Source organism: Lytechinus pictus, chromosome 3, assembly GCF_037042905.1.
Source record: "Lytechinus pictus isolate F3 Inbred chromosome 3, Lp3.0, whole genome shotgun sequence".
Lineage (NCBI taxonomy): Eukaryota > Metazoa > Echinodermata > Echinoidea > Temnopleuroida > Toxopneustidae > Lytechinus > Lytechinus pictus.
The window spans coordinates 40729919-40743994 of NC_087247.1; the positions used below are offsets into that span (position 1 = coordinate 40729919).

Genomic DNA, 14076 nt, shown 5'->3' on the forward strand with positions numbered 1-14076 from the left:
TTTGGTATATATGAAATTTGGATACTTTTATTTCCACATTTTTTCTACAAGATTTACAGTAGGTATTATACATGTTTCCATCCTTTCAGTCTAATATATGAAGCAACAAACAATAAACCTATGTTATAAAAAAATTGTGATGCTCCACTTATCTCAACAAGGCATAGGCAATGTTGTGTCTCGCCCACTTGAGAAAATGACCAGAAATATCGCAATTTGCAAGGGCACGCAACAGAAATGTATCAAGAGTTCATTGTGAAATAACAGGGATGGAATAACATTTGTCGTAAGAGTTTTGCATGTAAACTTTAATGTTGACCTCAAAATGACCTTTGACCTTACCATGTGACCTCTGACTGCAGCATAACATGCAGGTTCCCTAAGTTCATCTTCCATCCAAGTTTTATTGAAAAGTGACTTACGGTTGCAGAGTTATGTGTCATAAGAGTCTTGCATGTAAACTTTAATGTTGACCTAAAAATGACCTTTGACCTACCATGTGACCTCCAACTGCAGCATAACATACAGGTCCCGTAAGTGCATCTACAATCTAAGTTTGGTTGAAAAAGTGACTTATGGTTGCAGAGTTATGTGTCATAAGAGAGCCATGCATGTAAACTTTAACGTTGACCTGAAAATGACCTTTGACCTTACCATGTGACCTCCGATTACAGCGTAACATGCAGGTCTCCTAAGTGCATCTACCATCCAAGTTTGGTTGAAAAGTGACATACAGTAGCGGAGTTATGTGTCATAAAATTTGTGACGGACGGACGACATATGGATCCCAAAGTCTCACCTTCACCTCTGGTGGGCGAGACAAAAAGTTAGCTGTATCATCAAGGAGTTTAAAGATTAAGACTACTAGTCTTTCAGTATTCATTGGCAAGGTTGGAGGTGAGGCTCAAAATGCTAAGTCAAAACGCAACTGGATATCATTTTTCTCTTGTGTATGTTGTAAACTAATGCAGACTGAGGCCGAGGCCAAGGATAGCAAAATGTTTCCTCCACTCTTATCTCTAATTATCTGAAGAAAGCAGAGTTCATATAAACTACCCTTGTACATGTATGTAGTAGAATGAAGTAAACTGTGGTAAATTGTCTCAGGATAATGGGGTCAGTTAGCTGAATAATATGCTGTCTCGAGCATGTGCAAGTGAGTGAAAATCCTTGCTCAGCTGAGCACCTTAAACCAAGATGGACAGAATTGTCTGTGCATGCTTGGTTGCTCAGCAAGTGGTTAGCAATGGCCGTTTTTAAAGCTATTTTTACAATATTCATTTTATGCAACTTGTTCCCTTTGATGAAAGAAGGTATTTCATCTATGCTCAATTTATAAGGACAAAATTACATGATGTGCCTTTATACTTTTTAAAATATATATATTTTTTTACTCAAATCTTCATTAAGCCCAGAGAACACAGAAGAGGACCTTAAGATCCATTCAAATTGCACTGTAGATCTCTGAAGTCCCATCACTAGGGTGGTCAGTGCTGGTTAGAACATACCATCACTATAGCATTTACTGGTAGACAATGCAATCATAATTCCATGGTTTCCACCAAACCAGCACTAATTTCTCTTTGATATGAGAAAGCCATTGTAGTCAAAGAAGGCAAATTCAGTGGGGTTCAAATCATAACATTTGACAAGAAAATAGATGCAATATGAATCTTTATCTCTAAAATGTTCCACTAGTACTTGAAACACATGATCTTATTTGTGAGGATTAGCCCGTCATTGCTGCGTCTTTTATGAGAAGAGAACACTCAAACCAGTTCGCACAACAAACCTAATTTGATGTCTACAAGTTTCATTCCTTGCTGAGTACCATTATAAAGTATGGAATAACTTGGCCCTCTCTCAACTATCTTCCATAACATCCATGATGAGTTCTTATAAGCTATTGATTCTTCCATTTCTTCTTTCCTTTACATTTTACCTGATGTCCATCTTCATCACAACCTCAAGTTAATAAAACTCCACAGGAAAACTTTGGAAGGTAGTTTATTCAAGATTCAAGAGGCACAATAAGTTCTTTAAGGCGGCTTTTTCTCTCATAATCCCATTAATGTTTTAGCCTCACTGCCCTGCTGTTGTAATGTCTCACTGGCATACTTTTCTAATAGTTCCATCTTTTTCCTCCTTAAGAGGGCTTCTTCAACCTGGAGTTGAGAGAATGGAAATAATGTGACCAAATATAAATACATATATTGATATAAAACATTGATTTCATCTTACAGGAAAATAAAGGTTAAAATACATGTATGGGGTTTCTTACAGCCGACATCTATACCTTTTTAATTGACTAAACACACAGTATGTCTTATTTTACATATTTGAAAAAATATTACTTGAAATCAAACGAGTGCTACGATCTTACATTAAGCTGTATGCTGTTATTTTGTTTGGACTTCCAGGGGAGTGTGATGTTTTTGCGCTCTACGTGAGTGATTCACTATACTGTGGTCTATTTTCACTACTAAAATTCTACGATAAACTAAACACATATTTTCAGTCGTATTTTCCAACTGAACTAAACTGTTTCAGCCTATACTAATTTTTTTTTTTTTAATAGTTCAATTTTACACTTTGTTTAAGAGCATAAATAACATCAGAATTTCACTTCATTAAATTGATCATCAGTCTACCGCGTAGTCAGCTGCGGATTGCGTGTGTCTACTGCCGAAAACACTATTTCGTTGTTTCATTCTCTCCCATACTGTCTGGATCAATTCAAGTGTTTTACTTTCAGAATTTCACCTCAGCGTTTTATTTTTATCACCATATTTCATATACCATCGGTAAGCTCTCTAGAATTATTCCTTTAGAGTTTTGCGCGTGTCCTCCTCATATTTCATCAGGCTGGAAATGGTCACTACAAATCACATGATGCCAGCTGTATTCGTACGATGATTTAAAGAATTTTTCAACTTTATTGCCGCAATCCAATTATGAAAAAGTTCTTTGATTCTGTCTTGGTTTGGAAGAGGATGAAAGGTTTTTTCCCCAGGCATAATTTTTTGCGGGGGGGCAGGACGCGTTAACTTTATCAAAAAACTCAAAAGCAATAGAGCAAAGTGACCGAGCTTGTCATTTGGGTGCTTTTGCATTCTTTTTAAGGTGAAATTGAAGGATTTCTTTGCATACTTTTGGTGAAATTTGTGAAAATTTACAGTTAAAAATATACCTTTTCAAAAAAAAAATTGGGAGGAGGGAGGGCAACTGCGCCCCTAGTGCACTGCGTAAGGCCATGCTCATGTATTTATATTTCATATTTATATTTTATACTCAAAGAAGTTCAATTATATTCAGAATCATAATTTGGTATAATATGTGAGCTTCTCTGCAAAAAGTATTTATAAAACAATGAAATGAGAGATATACAGTGGTGCTAGCAAGTTAGAGAACTCCACCACAAAATGCACTCCTTTATGCTGAGTGTTGAATGCAGACAATAACACTACAATGTCGGGCGAGCCCAGAGAAACAAACTTTATTGGATATAATAATTTATCACCTTACTTCACAATCAAATATTTATACCATTTCAGGACTTCAACACTTTTAAATATGTTCATTTTCTGGTGGGGTTCATTAACATTTTAGCACTACTGTACACTCAATATAGTATATATCATGTCAGCAAAAAAAATTTTGCCCATGAAAAATCTACAAAAAAAACAATTAAATTGAAAGTTTGTTTTAATGTTGTGAGTAACTTGAATTTCATATACCGGTATGCCATGAAGTATCTAGTATTGCTATATTTGATCATGAATATTCATAATTACATTACCTGGATACAAAGAAAATGTTACTGATTTTGATGCATATTATGTTCATATTGCCAATGTATATTCATCTACTTTGGCAATGCAAGTCATGATTGCATGCTGGCATTTGCCATGCACCTCCTCTTAACTTTCATTTAACATATTGACAACTGCATATTGTAATTTCCCTAGAATCTGTACAGGGTCAATCTGGTCCCATTAGGACATGGCTTAAAATGGAGTTAAAGAAATTACCTCTTTCTGTGAAGGCACTGGAACATGAGCAACATATCTTGGCTGACCATCAATAACCTCCATCTCCTTCTCATTTTCTCCTTCATCCTCTGACTGCAAGAGAAAAAAAAAATACAAGTCTTAGGAGAGACAATTTAGGCAACTTTGAGGGGACACATGAGAGAGAGAGTATTCAAAATCAGCGTACATTATTAGAATATTAAGATCTAGTTGGTTTGAGCAAGCCAAACATTGTGAATAAAAGGTCTCTTCACTGTTTTCTTCATTAAGATTGCAAAGAATTACCATATTTTACAGAGGGCCTAACTAAACAGAGTTGACATTTTCTAAAACATATAAGACTACTTCAAAAAGGAGATCAAATATATTACAGTTGAAGATAAAGAATATCAATTGTGACTGCTTACTCCAGAATCTTGCTGAACAGCATATATGTTTTCTTCTTCTTTCTCTTCTCCTTGTGTCAATCCTTCCAGAAGTCCAGCTTCTTTCTTACTTGTCCATTCGCTAACAGCTGCTGCTATCACTGTAATGGATTCACATCAATCATTTCCATTAGAACATTAATGTATAATCATTTCAACCAATGAGTGTTAATATTTGTGATTCATAAATGTGGGCTAAACCAACCCATTATGTCACTTAATGTAAATCCACAACTTATATGCTTTTAACATATGGAGCGTTGTGGCCCAGTGGATTAGTCTCCGGACTTTGAAACAGAGGGTTGTGGGTTCGAATCCCAGCCATGGCGTAATTTCCTTCGGCAAGAAATGTATCCACATTGTGCTGCACTCAACCCAGGTGAGGTGAATGGGTACCTGGCAGGAATCTATTCCTTGAAATGCGTGTGCGCTGTAATCTTAGTAATTACGGCTGCCAAGCTACAGCTGGGGTAATAATATCCAAGTCCTTTGGAAGCGCATAGAGACATTATTCATAATCGTGATATGCGCTATACAAGAACTGTTTATTATTATTATTATTATTATTAACACTGCATTTCCTTAATCCCATACTATCATTAACCCAGGACTATCCTTCACCCTGTACTATCTATTGGGGGTTTCACACTGTCTATCTTAACCCCATACTATTTGCATAGCCGGGGTTAACACCACCCGGACTATCGCACAGCTCATTAATATTGATGATTTTGCCACAACAGAGTGTAATTAACATGCAAATTCAACTTCTGTGATTGGCTAATACTTAGCCCCACTTTTCTTTAGCCCGGTTTCGTTTCACACCGCATCTCTTAGCACAGCAATAAGCCGGCTAACCCTGCTTTTTGCAGGGCCAGATAGTACCGTACTATTTACCGTGCTAGCCCACTTTGCTACAACGTAGTGTGAAACCAAAGTGGGCTAAGCTTAACCCCAGGAAATTGGTGGGGCTAAGAACCCCCCTTAGCCCCACCAATTTCCCGAGGTTAAGGAAAATATGTGCAGTGTGAAAAGCATATCAGAGAGGTTGGATTTTCTTATGTATATGCTAATTTCAATTCATGATATATTTCTAAGATTACTAAAATATAAATGTAAATCAGAAAAAATTATTTCCTTGAATACTCAAAATAGAATTCCATATTGAATGAGTTTTGACTGAACGTTTGAAGAGGTTCATTTTAAGAGCATGTTAGAAAATATTAGATTGGATTAGATTTTTTTTATCAAATATTCCAAACATAAAGATTTAAGTTAACTAAAGATGATTGTTGTACAAATGGGATAGCAAACGTATCAACAATATAATCAACTCTTTCTACTACTGTTATCCCTCTATTCTGCTCACAAGCAAACAGCCATGGATTATAAATTCCATAAACTGCTATTTCTTAAATTGTTTAGTGTTGGATTACTTATTAATTGTAACGTAAAATCATTGTCATGTGACATCGCAGGATTAAAATTTACAAAATCACAACTCTTAAATTCCTTAACCATCTGATCTATAGATATCAGTTTATTCCAATATGACTTTACAACTCACAATCTTTCTCATGTTCCATCTCAAGAGGTACTAGTACACCATCATCTTCATCACGGTAGCCATAGTAATCAGCATCGATCAACTTCATCAATTCAGCTCTTGTTTTCCGAGGAGGAGCAGGAGCTGTTGTCACAAATTCAAAGATAGAAAGTAATGAATAATGATAACACCTGGGCCTGTAAAGTAAAGCTAGTGCATTTCATTTATATGTATAATTAATTGTACATAATGATCATGAATGCAATCTAATAAAAAAAGTTACAATAGAATACAATCAATAAAAACTTAGCCTACGAACAATGGCAAAGTTTTGTATTACAGGTAAGTACCATTAACATTGAAACAATCTGAGACAAGGTTCTTCAACACTTCTCAGTAATCTCTTTTACTAAATGAATCAGGTAGACATTCTTCAAATTTCAATTGTGAAAAATGCATATACTACCTTCCTAACTTTTGCAATCACAATATTTGATACAAGGCTAAATCAGGATATAACCATTTATCCAACCAGCAAACAGACTAAAGGTGAAAATTATATTCTTCCATCAACTCATCAAAGAAGATGAATACAGCTTCTTCCTTTTCATTTAACCAAGGTTTAGAAAGCATTGAATGTTAGTTCTCTGTCAAAGGCCAAGTAAACCCTAAGAGCAAATGATTTGAATTAATAGAGAAAAATTAAACACGCATAATACTGAAAATTTCATAAAAAGTGGATGTACAAATAATTTCACTCACTATATATGCACCACATAGGGGGTATCCAATGAGGAAACTGATGATGTCACATAACTTACTATTTCTAATGAATTTTATACATGAAACAGTAAATATCTTTCCTATCATTACGGTAAAAGCTTGAATTTACTCTGAATATTTGAATCCTATTATTACTTATGATTCAATAAAGAACTTCCTTATTTTCAAATGTTCGATTCATACAATAAAACACAAGAGAAATTCATATTGCCTCTCTTATTTGCATATCACCTGTGTTGTGAATAATAATGTTTTGAAAAATTAACTTTTGTAACTTATCTGATTAGCATTATGTTTATTTGTTATAAGTTGCAGCTAACTTGTTGGTGGGGTGGACCTGACCTTAAACAAATTCTCGGTACTCATTTTTAAAGCAACAACACAAAATTCCAGTAAATAGCAGCGGCATGCTTGCTCGCTGGCCCCGATATATTCTGATTTGACCAAAACAATACAATGAGAATAATATTCTTACGTTCTTGTTCAAAGAGTTCTCTCACACCGGGTAGATCTTTGGCAGCTCCAAAATACTTATAACCTCTGTTTCCTGGAACCTCTTTACCTTCTTGATCCAACATCTTAGGTCCAACTTTCTGCAATATAAAAAGAAAAACATTCAAATTAGATGATTGATAGCACAGTGGTTGTTTCTGTGACATTCCGAATGTTGTTCCAATTTTTCCTCAACAAACTAAAGTACTTTATGTAATGAGGAATAGTCTAGGGAAAACAGAATGTGTTTTAGAAATCCAAACTTTCAAAATGTATGAAATGGCCATTATGAATGGAATACTAGTAGATGCAAGAAAAGTCCAATCACACTATTAAAGGATATGTTTTCTTAATTTCTTTCTAGTGGCATATATGCAATTTTGAAAGGATCAGCTAAACAAATTTAGAAAAAGATGTTATTATTTTTTTAGCCTGAGTAAGTGATCAAACTATTGTGTACATTGTTATTTTCTTTGCAGGAAAGTCACTGGTCACTATATGTTCTGGGGAGCGTTTCATGAAAGGACTTATCAGACATTTTATCCGACAAGTCCTGTTTCATCCAACAGTTACTATGGTAACAGTGCCTCTCAGCCAATCATAATCAAGGAAAGTTGTCAGACCTGAAAACTTGTTGGACAAAAATGTTGATGAAACGCCCCCCTGGGCTTACAAGCCTTTTTTACCTAAACTATTGACACAGAAGTTGGAATTTTAGCAAAATGGCCTTGTGAAATTACTAAAAAATAAATCACCACAAAAATTTCAGCTGACAAAGTGTAACAGATCACAAGGCCATAATTGAAGCATGTGTAAAGCTTTGGTAAAGGGTATTATAACATTTCACTCTCACATGTGTAGTGGTCAATGTATCTTTTTACAGTCACTGATTCTTTATGAAAATTGGGATTGTGATTTTTGATAATATCATTTGGCTAAACAATACTATTAGCATTGCTCAGATTAGTGTACATCATTCTAGAGACTTTGGTTCAGTTCATTCTGGATGATTCAGATGACAAGCCATATGTGGGCGTGTCGTGGTCTAGTGGTTCTGACTCTCGCCTTTCAAACAGAGGGTCGTGGGTTCGAATCCTAGCCATGGCGTGTTTTCCTTCAGCCAGAAATTTATCCGCACTGTGCTGCACTCGACCCAGGTGAGATTAATGGGTGGCCAGTAGCATTTATTCCTTGATGCTTTGGCGCCGATATGGCAGCTCAGCTATGGCCGGGGTAATAATATGATACCACGTATCAAAGCGCAGTTGAGTACATGCACATGGTAACAGCGCTATATAAATGGACATATTATTATTATTATCATATTCAAAATCTAGCTCTAAATCGAACTGTTTACTACTTTTTTTCCCCCAAAGAACACCACTCAAAAAGTCCCCAGTAACATAAACATTTTTTGGTTAGGTTTTCTTCACGATTTTTTACCAAGCTCTCGTAAGTGAACAAGAAAATTATCCATTCACAATGGTTCAATAAAAAGAAATGCTGTAGGAAGTCATATACAAATTTTTCTGAATCCAAAGTCACACAGTGAAAAAAAAAGCTGCTTTAAGTAAAAAAAAAAAATAATAATAAAAAAAAAATATTCCTAAGTTGATTAAAAATGATGGGTGTCTGCTAAGCCTATGCGCATTTTCACTGAGTGAAATGAAGTACAACTGTTATGAAAAAGGACAGATTTCCGTTTGCAACCCAGCAGACAGAAGAAGCACAAGAAAGGAGCTTGAACATTATAATATTTAATCTAGCCATCTTTTCTATGCTCAGTATGAGTAATGCCATATTTACCCTGTAATAATATGATACCACGTATCAAAGCGCAGTTGAGTACATGCACATGGTAACAGCGCTATATAAATGGACATATTATTATTATTATATTCAAAATCTAGCTCTAAATCAAACTGTTTACTGCTTTTTTTTCCCCCAAAGAACACCACTCAAAAAGTCCCCAGTAACATAAACATTTTTTGGTTAGGTTTTCTTCACGATTTTTCACCAAGCTCTCGTAAGTGAACAAGAAAATTATCCATTCACAATGGTTCAATAAAAAGAAATGCTGTAGGAAGTCATATACAAATTTTTCTGAATCCAAAGTCACAAAATGAAAAAAAGAGCTGCTTTAAGTCTAGAGAAAATTTAAAAAAATTAATGAAAAAAAAATATTCCTAAGTTGATTCAAAATGATGGGTGTCTGGTAAGCCTATGCACAATTTCACTGAGTGAAATGAAGTACAACTGTTATGACAAAGGACAACCCAGCAGACAGAAGAAGCACAAGAAGGGAGCTTGAACATTATAATATTTAATCTAGCCATCTTTTCTATGCTCAGTATGAGTAATGCCATATTTACCCGATAATCTGGACCACCAAGTTCTACAATCCTGGCTTCCCAATGGCCTTTCTCTCTAAGCAGCTTGTTGATTTCATCATTCAGATCCCGTATCTTGAACTCTCCCAAACCAGCTGCAAATGATGACATAAAAACATACAACTGAGCAACCACACATAATAATTGAATAAGTCATACATGTATGTCAAATCACCCCCATTATCTACCTAGTTCATTTTTTAGTACAAATTTGATGACTATATTTAAAAGGTAAAAATATGGTAATCAATTACTGTCCTGTTCTGTCTTTTGGAGCATTCATCTTTTAATATTGGCTTACTGTACATTAGATAACCTATACTCATGTATTCAAACATTAAAACTCACTCCAATTAAAATATCATTGGAACCAAATGAACTATAGTTTAAATTTCAAACTGCTTATATTAGTTATATTTTCAGTGTTATGCTTGTTTGAATTTTCTCTATTTATCCAAATCAACTTCTTGTTAGAGTGGAAAAGCCCTTTAGCCCTTTTCCTGATGGCAGTCCACTGGGTGCATATTATGTTCTTTATTAAATTGTATGATATTGTATCAATTACACTGATGTATTTTTAATTACCAAAATAAATATATTACAACAAAAAACTACTGCTACTGGTAAATGAAATAGTGTATTACCATTCTGTATCTGAGCAACCTTCCGGGAAATTTCAGAGATCACCTGACGCCGCCACTTCTCAGCCTTGGGAAGTTCTTCACACTCGCTGGCGAGGTACGGACGTCGCTCCTTCATCTTTGTATCGCCCATTTGTGCATTTCTGAAACGGGCCAAAGCCGTCCTATTGACCAATATACAAATAGCCATTATTGCCATGATTCAAGTTTGAATGATACAGGACACGTATTTCAGTTGTTCGATTGGGATTCCCTTTGATAAACTAATGAATGAAACTTGATAGATACCTATAAAGATTCCATTTTATAAACAAAATTGGAGTTAAAGGAGAATTTAACCTGTGGAACAAGTAGGCTCATGTGAGAGTAAAAAAATGAAGAATAAGACCAACAAAAGTTTGACTGAAATTGGACACACAATGTAAAAACACACAAAAAAAATAGGAACAAAATATCGCGCTCCTTATTTAAAAAAAAAAACCTTCACCAAAAGTTGCTGAAATTTCACATCTTTATATTCATGAAATAGGCATCTATTTTCCATAATTCCTTGAAATTACTTTGATTTAGTTGGAAACTACTGAAACAAGTGGAACACCTCTGGCAGTCTTGCCTGCATTACGCAATTCGATATAGCAGCAGTGCTTCCTTTGAAAAACAGCTAATGAATAATTATTCACAAAAGAAAACATCAATAAGATAATAAAATATTATGTCCATTGAAACAAAATGACCTTTGACCATGATCATGTGACCTAAGGATTGTGCAAAACTATCATTCATACTTGATTACCCTTATGTCGATGTTTCATGAGCAAGTACCATAAACTTCCTAAGTTATGAAGCCAATTCAACACATACTCCCAACACGGCCAGAGTTCATTGACGCCGCCGCCGCCGTCGGAAAAGCGGCGCCTATAGCCTCGCTCTGCTATGCAGGCGAGACAAATTTGAAGAATATTCACCTCTTCCTTGACTCTGATTTATGTTAAACTCGGTAAATATTGTAGTCTCATATGTAGATTTTCATGGTGTTGACCAAGCATAAAACAATCAATAATGATGAAAACGATCAAACGATCAACAATTGTCATTTTCCTGATAGTTTTTAATTATTAAAATCAAAATAATTTCAAGGAATTATGAAAAATAGATGGCTATTTCATGGATTTAAAGATGAAAAATTTGAAATTTGGCAATTTTTTGGTATTTTTGGTATTTTCTTTTTTTAAGGAGCAAGATATTTTGTAAACGTAATGACCCAGGCCTAGTTTCACCAGAGATTTATTAATAGCTACACAGCTATTACATTTACAATTTTAAGAAAAATCTACAATTTAGCATACATGTATTGTATTAAACTGAGCTCCTCTAGGAGAGCGATTCTGAGGAGCTCAATTGAGCTCCTCGAAAAAATAAGGAGAGCGATTTATTGAGCTCCACGAAATTATAAATGTGAAGGACTGAGAATGTTATGTGCATTTGAATGTTGACAACACTAATGCTTTAGAGATTCTCCCTTTAGCAATAACAAGATACAAGATATGTGATGTCACACCCTCTGTATTTATGTGTGTCACACATGTACAACTTTCCCCTTTGGACACTGAAAATATAACCCCAAAGGCCCAAACATCTATATTTTTTGCTTGTTGATTCTAATGATAGGACAAACAATTCATCCATGATCTAATTTCATATATTTACATGCCATTTCATAAAAAGAATAACTGAAAGAACTGAAAATAAAATAAACTTGATAAAAGAGAAAATTTAAGTGAAATATAATAAAGTAAATACAATGAGGAAGTGTACAATTGGACATCACAGATGTTGGTCACACTGCGAAACATAGGATTTACATAGCATCAGTGATCTCGATATTCAAATGCTCATAACTTTCTTATTATCGTTTTAATGTTCCTAAAACTTTCATTGATTGTTTTCTTAGATTTTCTCTTTTATGTGAATTCAACTGCTTTAAAATGTATCATACTCCTTTAATAATCAGTGCTTAACAATATTTATTAATATACAATTCCTTGGTTATCATCACTAGAGTGATATATTTTCTATAAGCTTAATTAGAGGGTGAGTGGTTCAATCAATTACAAACATATGACTTTCTAATTACTTTATGTACTCATTGTAAAAAAACAAAATCAATTGCATCTCTAGTCACACTTTGTAATTCTTTAATAAAAAATACTTTATAAGATTATACTCACATAGCTTTCTCTGAATTTCTTGCCTGGAAAGAAAATGTAAAAAAATTGATTGTAAAATGATATCATGTGAATAATTTGAAAAATATCAATATTATACAAATAATGAATGTTTATGAGTGCAATGGACAGAATACTTCATGAGGTGAAAGATGAAATGATCCATTCAACGAGGCGTAGCCGAGTTGAATGGATCATTATTTTATCTTTCACCGAATTAAGTATTCTGTCCATTGCACGAATGAAAAAACATTCATTATTTGGTTTATATGACACATAAGAATTGATTTTTTTTTAATGTGAAATTTATGAATTTCGATGCAAAACATGCTCATGCAGTGCGAGTTCGGTCTGTTGATTGTTACGTCATTACAACATGCGTATTTATTTGTCTATGAGCTGCAGTCTCGGTGCGCGCGTGCAATGGACAAAATCGTATGGATCCAAAATTGCACGGTTGATGACGTCATTGCAAAATGGGCTGAATGAATTATATCAAACAACCAATCAAATCACAAGGATCTATCTAGGTGTCATATAAAGGTCTATATATAGTATCACACAGAAGCTGCACTATATAAATGGACCTTAAAATCGAGGAGGATGAGAAGAAAAAGAGGAGGATAGAGAAGGAATGGGAGGAGGAGAAGGGGAGGATGTGGACGAGATGAAGGAGGGGAAAACGAAAATTGAGAGGAAGGAGGAGGAGGAAAAGTGAGAGGAAAAAGGAGAAGAGGAAGGAGGAGGTGGAGGAAGAGTAGAAGGAGAGGGGAGGGGGAGGAGAAATAAATAAAGAAAAATTACGAACGGTGTTTTACAACAGGAAAAACTAAAAAAATATCACAAAAAGGAAATTAACGAGGAACTTAATGAAAGCAATAATGAAATATGAAGAGACATACAATGGCCAATGCCAAATGCCAATGCATGGCCACTCAACTCATCTCATGAACCAAAAAAACACAATATCTTCTTCTTCCTCCACTGTGGTCAGAAATCATCAGCAATTATGCTGCAGCAGTACAGGGCAGGAATGTGACAGATTGGCTGTAGAAAATATGGCCAAATAAAGTGGGCCCCTGATGACTGAAAATGGAGGGGGGGGTCATCAAAGCAAAGCGGCACCTTGGGCACGTCCATAACAGCCAACACGATCCTAAAATACATAACATAGCCCCCCCCTTCCCAGGAGACAAACAGACTGTAAGTTACTTATGCCTATATTGAAGACAGTAAAGTAAAGTATTAGGCTGAGGCTGAGCTGAGTCTAGAAAACTGGCAGCCATCTGTTTCTAGGAGTTTTTTAGGATTTTTTTATTTTGTTATTTCTCCTCGTACACAGACGGCTCGCGATCATGCAGCCGCCATTAGGGGGTTAACAATACCAAAAAAAACAGACGGACCTTCGATTTTTGTCTTTATTTCATAAAAATATATAAAAAACTGAAAAAAAAACAAAATAAATATTCCCTTTTGGCCTTAAATGCACCAAAATGGGAAAAAATAAACTTCAAAAGAAAAAAAAAGGATTTTTATTTCCATG

At 34.9% G+C, this 14076-nt stretch overlaps 1 protein-coding gene across 2 annotated transcripts in view; it reads right to left on the bottom strand.

The window, feature by feature from the left end:
* Window positions 1–14076, bottom strand: part of LOC129257239 (pre-mRNA-splicing factor ISY1 homolog) — a 21392-nt gene continuing 7316 nt past the window's right edge. Inside the window, exons 2-10 of one of the 2 annotated variants that reach the window (XR_010293079.1) lie at window positions 12537–12559; window positions 10312–10472; window positions 9650–9762; window positions 7261–7378; window positions 6024–6146; window positions 4439–4557; window positions 4032–4124; window positions 475–2165; window positions 1–319 (exon numbers count right to left, since the gene is read on the bottom strand). Coding sequence is in view for 1 of the 2 variants with exons in the window: in XM_064097064.1 (XP_063953134.1) it covers window positions 2058–2165; window positions 4032–4124; window positions 4439–4557; window positions 6024–6146; window positions 7261–7378; window positions 9650–9762; window positions 10312–10472; window positions 12537–12559 (858 nt within the window). In the remaining variant the exon portion in view is untranslated. Of the gene's footprint in view, window positions 2166–4031; window positions 4125–4438; window positions 4558–6023; window positions 6147–7260; window positions 7379–9649; window positions 9763–10311; window positions 10473–12536; window positions 12560–14076 lie in introns of both variants that reach the window. The other variant, XM_064097064.1, reaches the window with a different exon arrangement.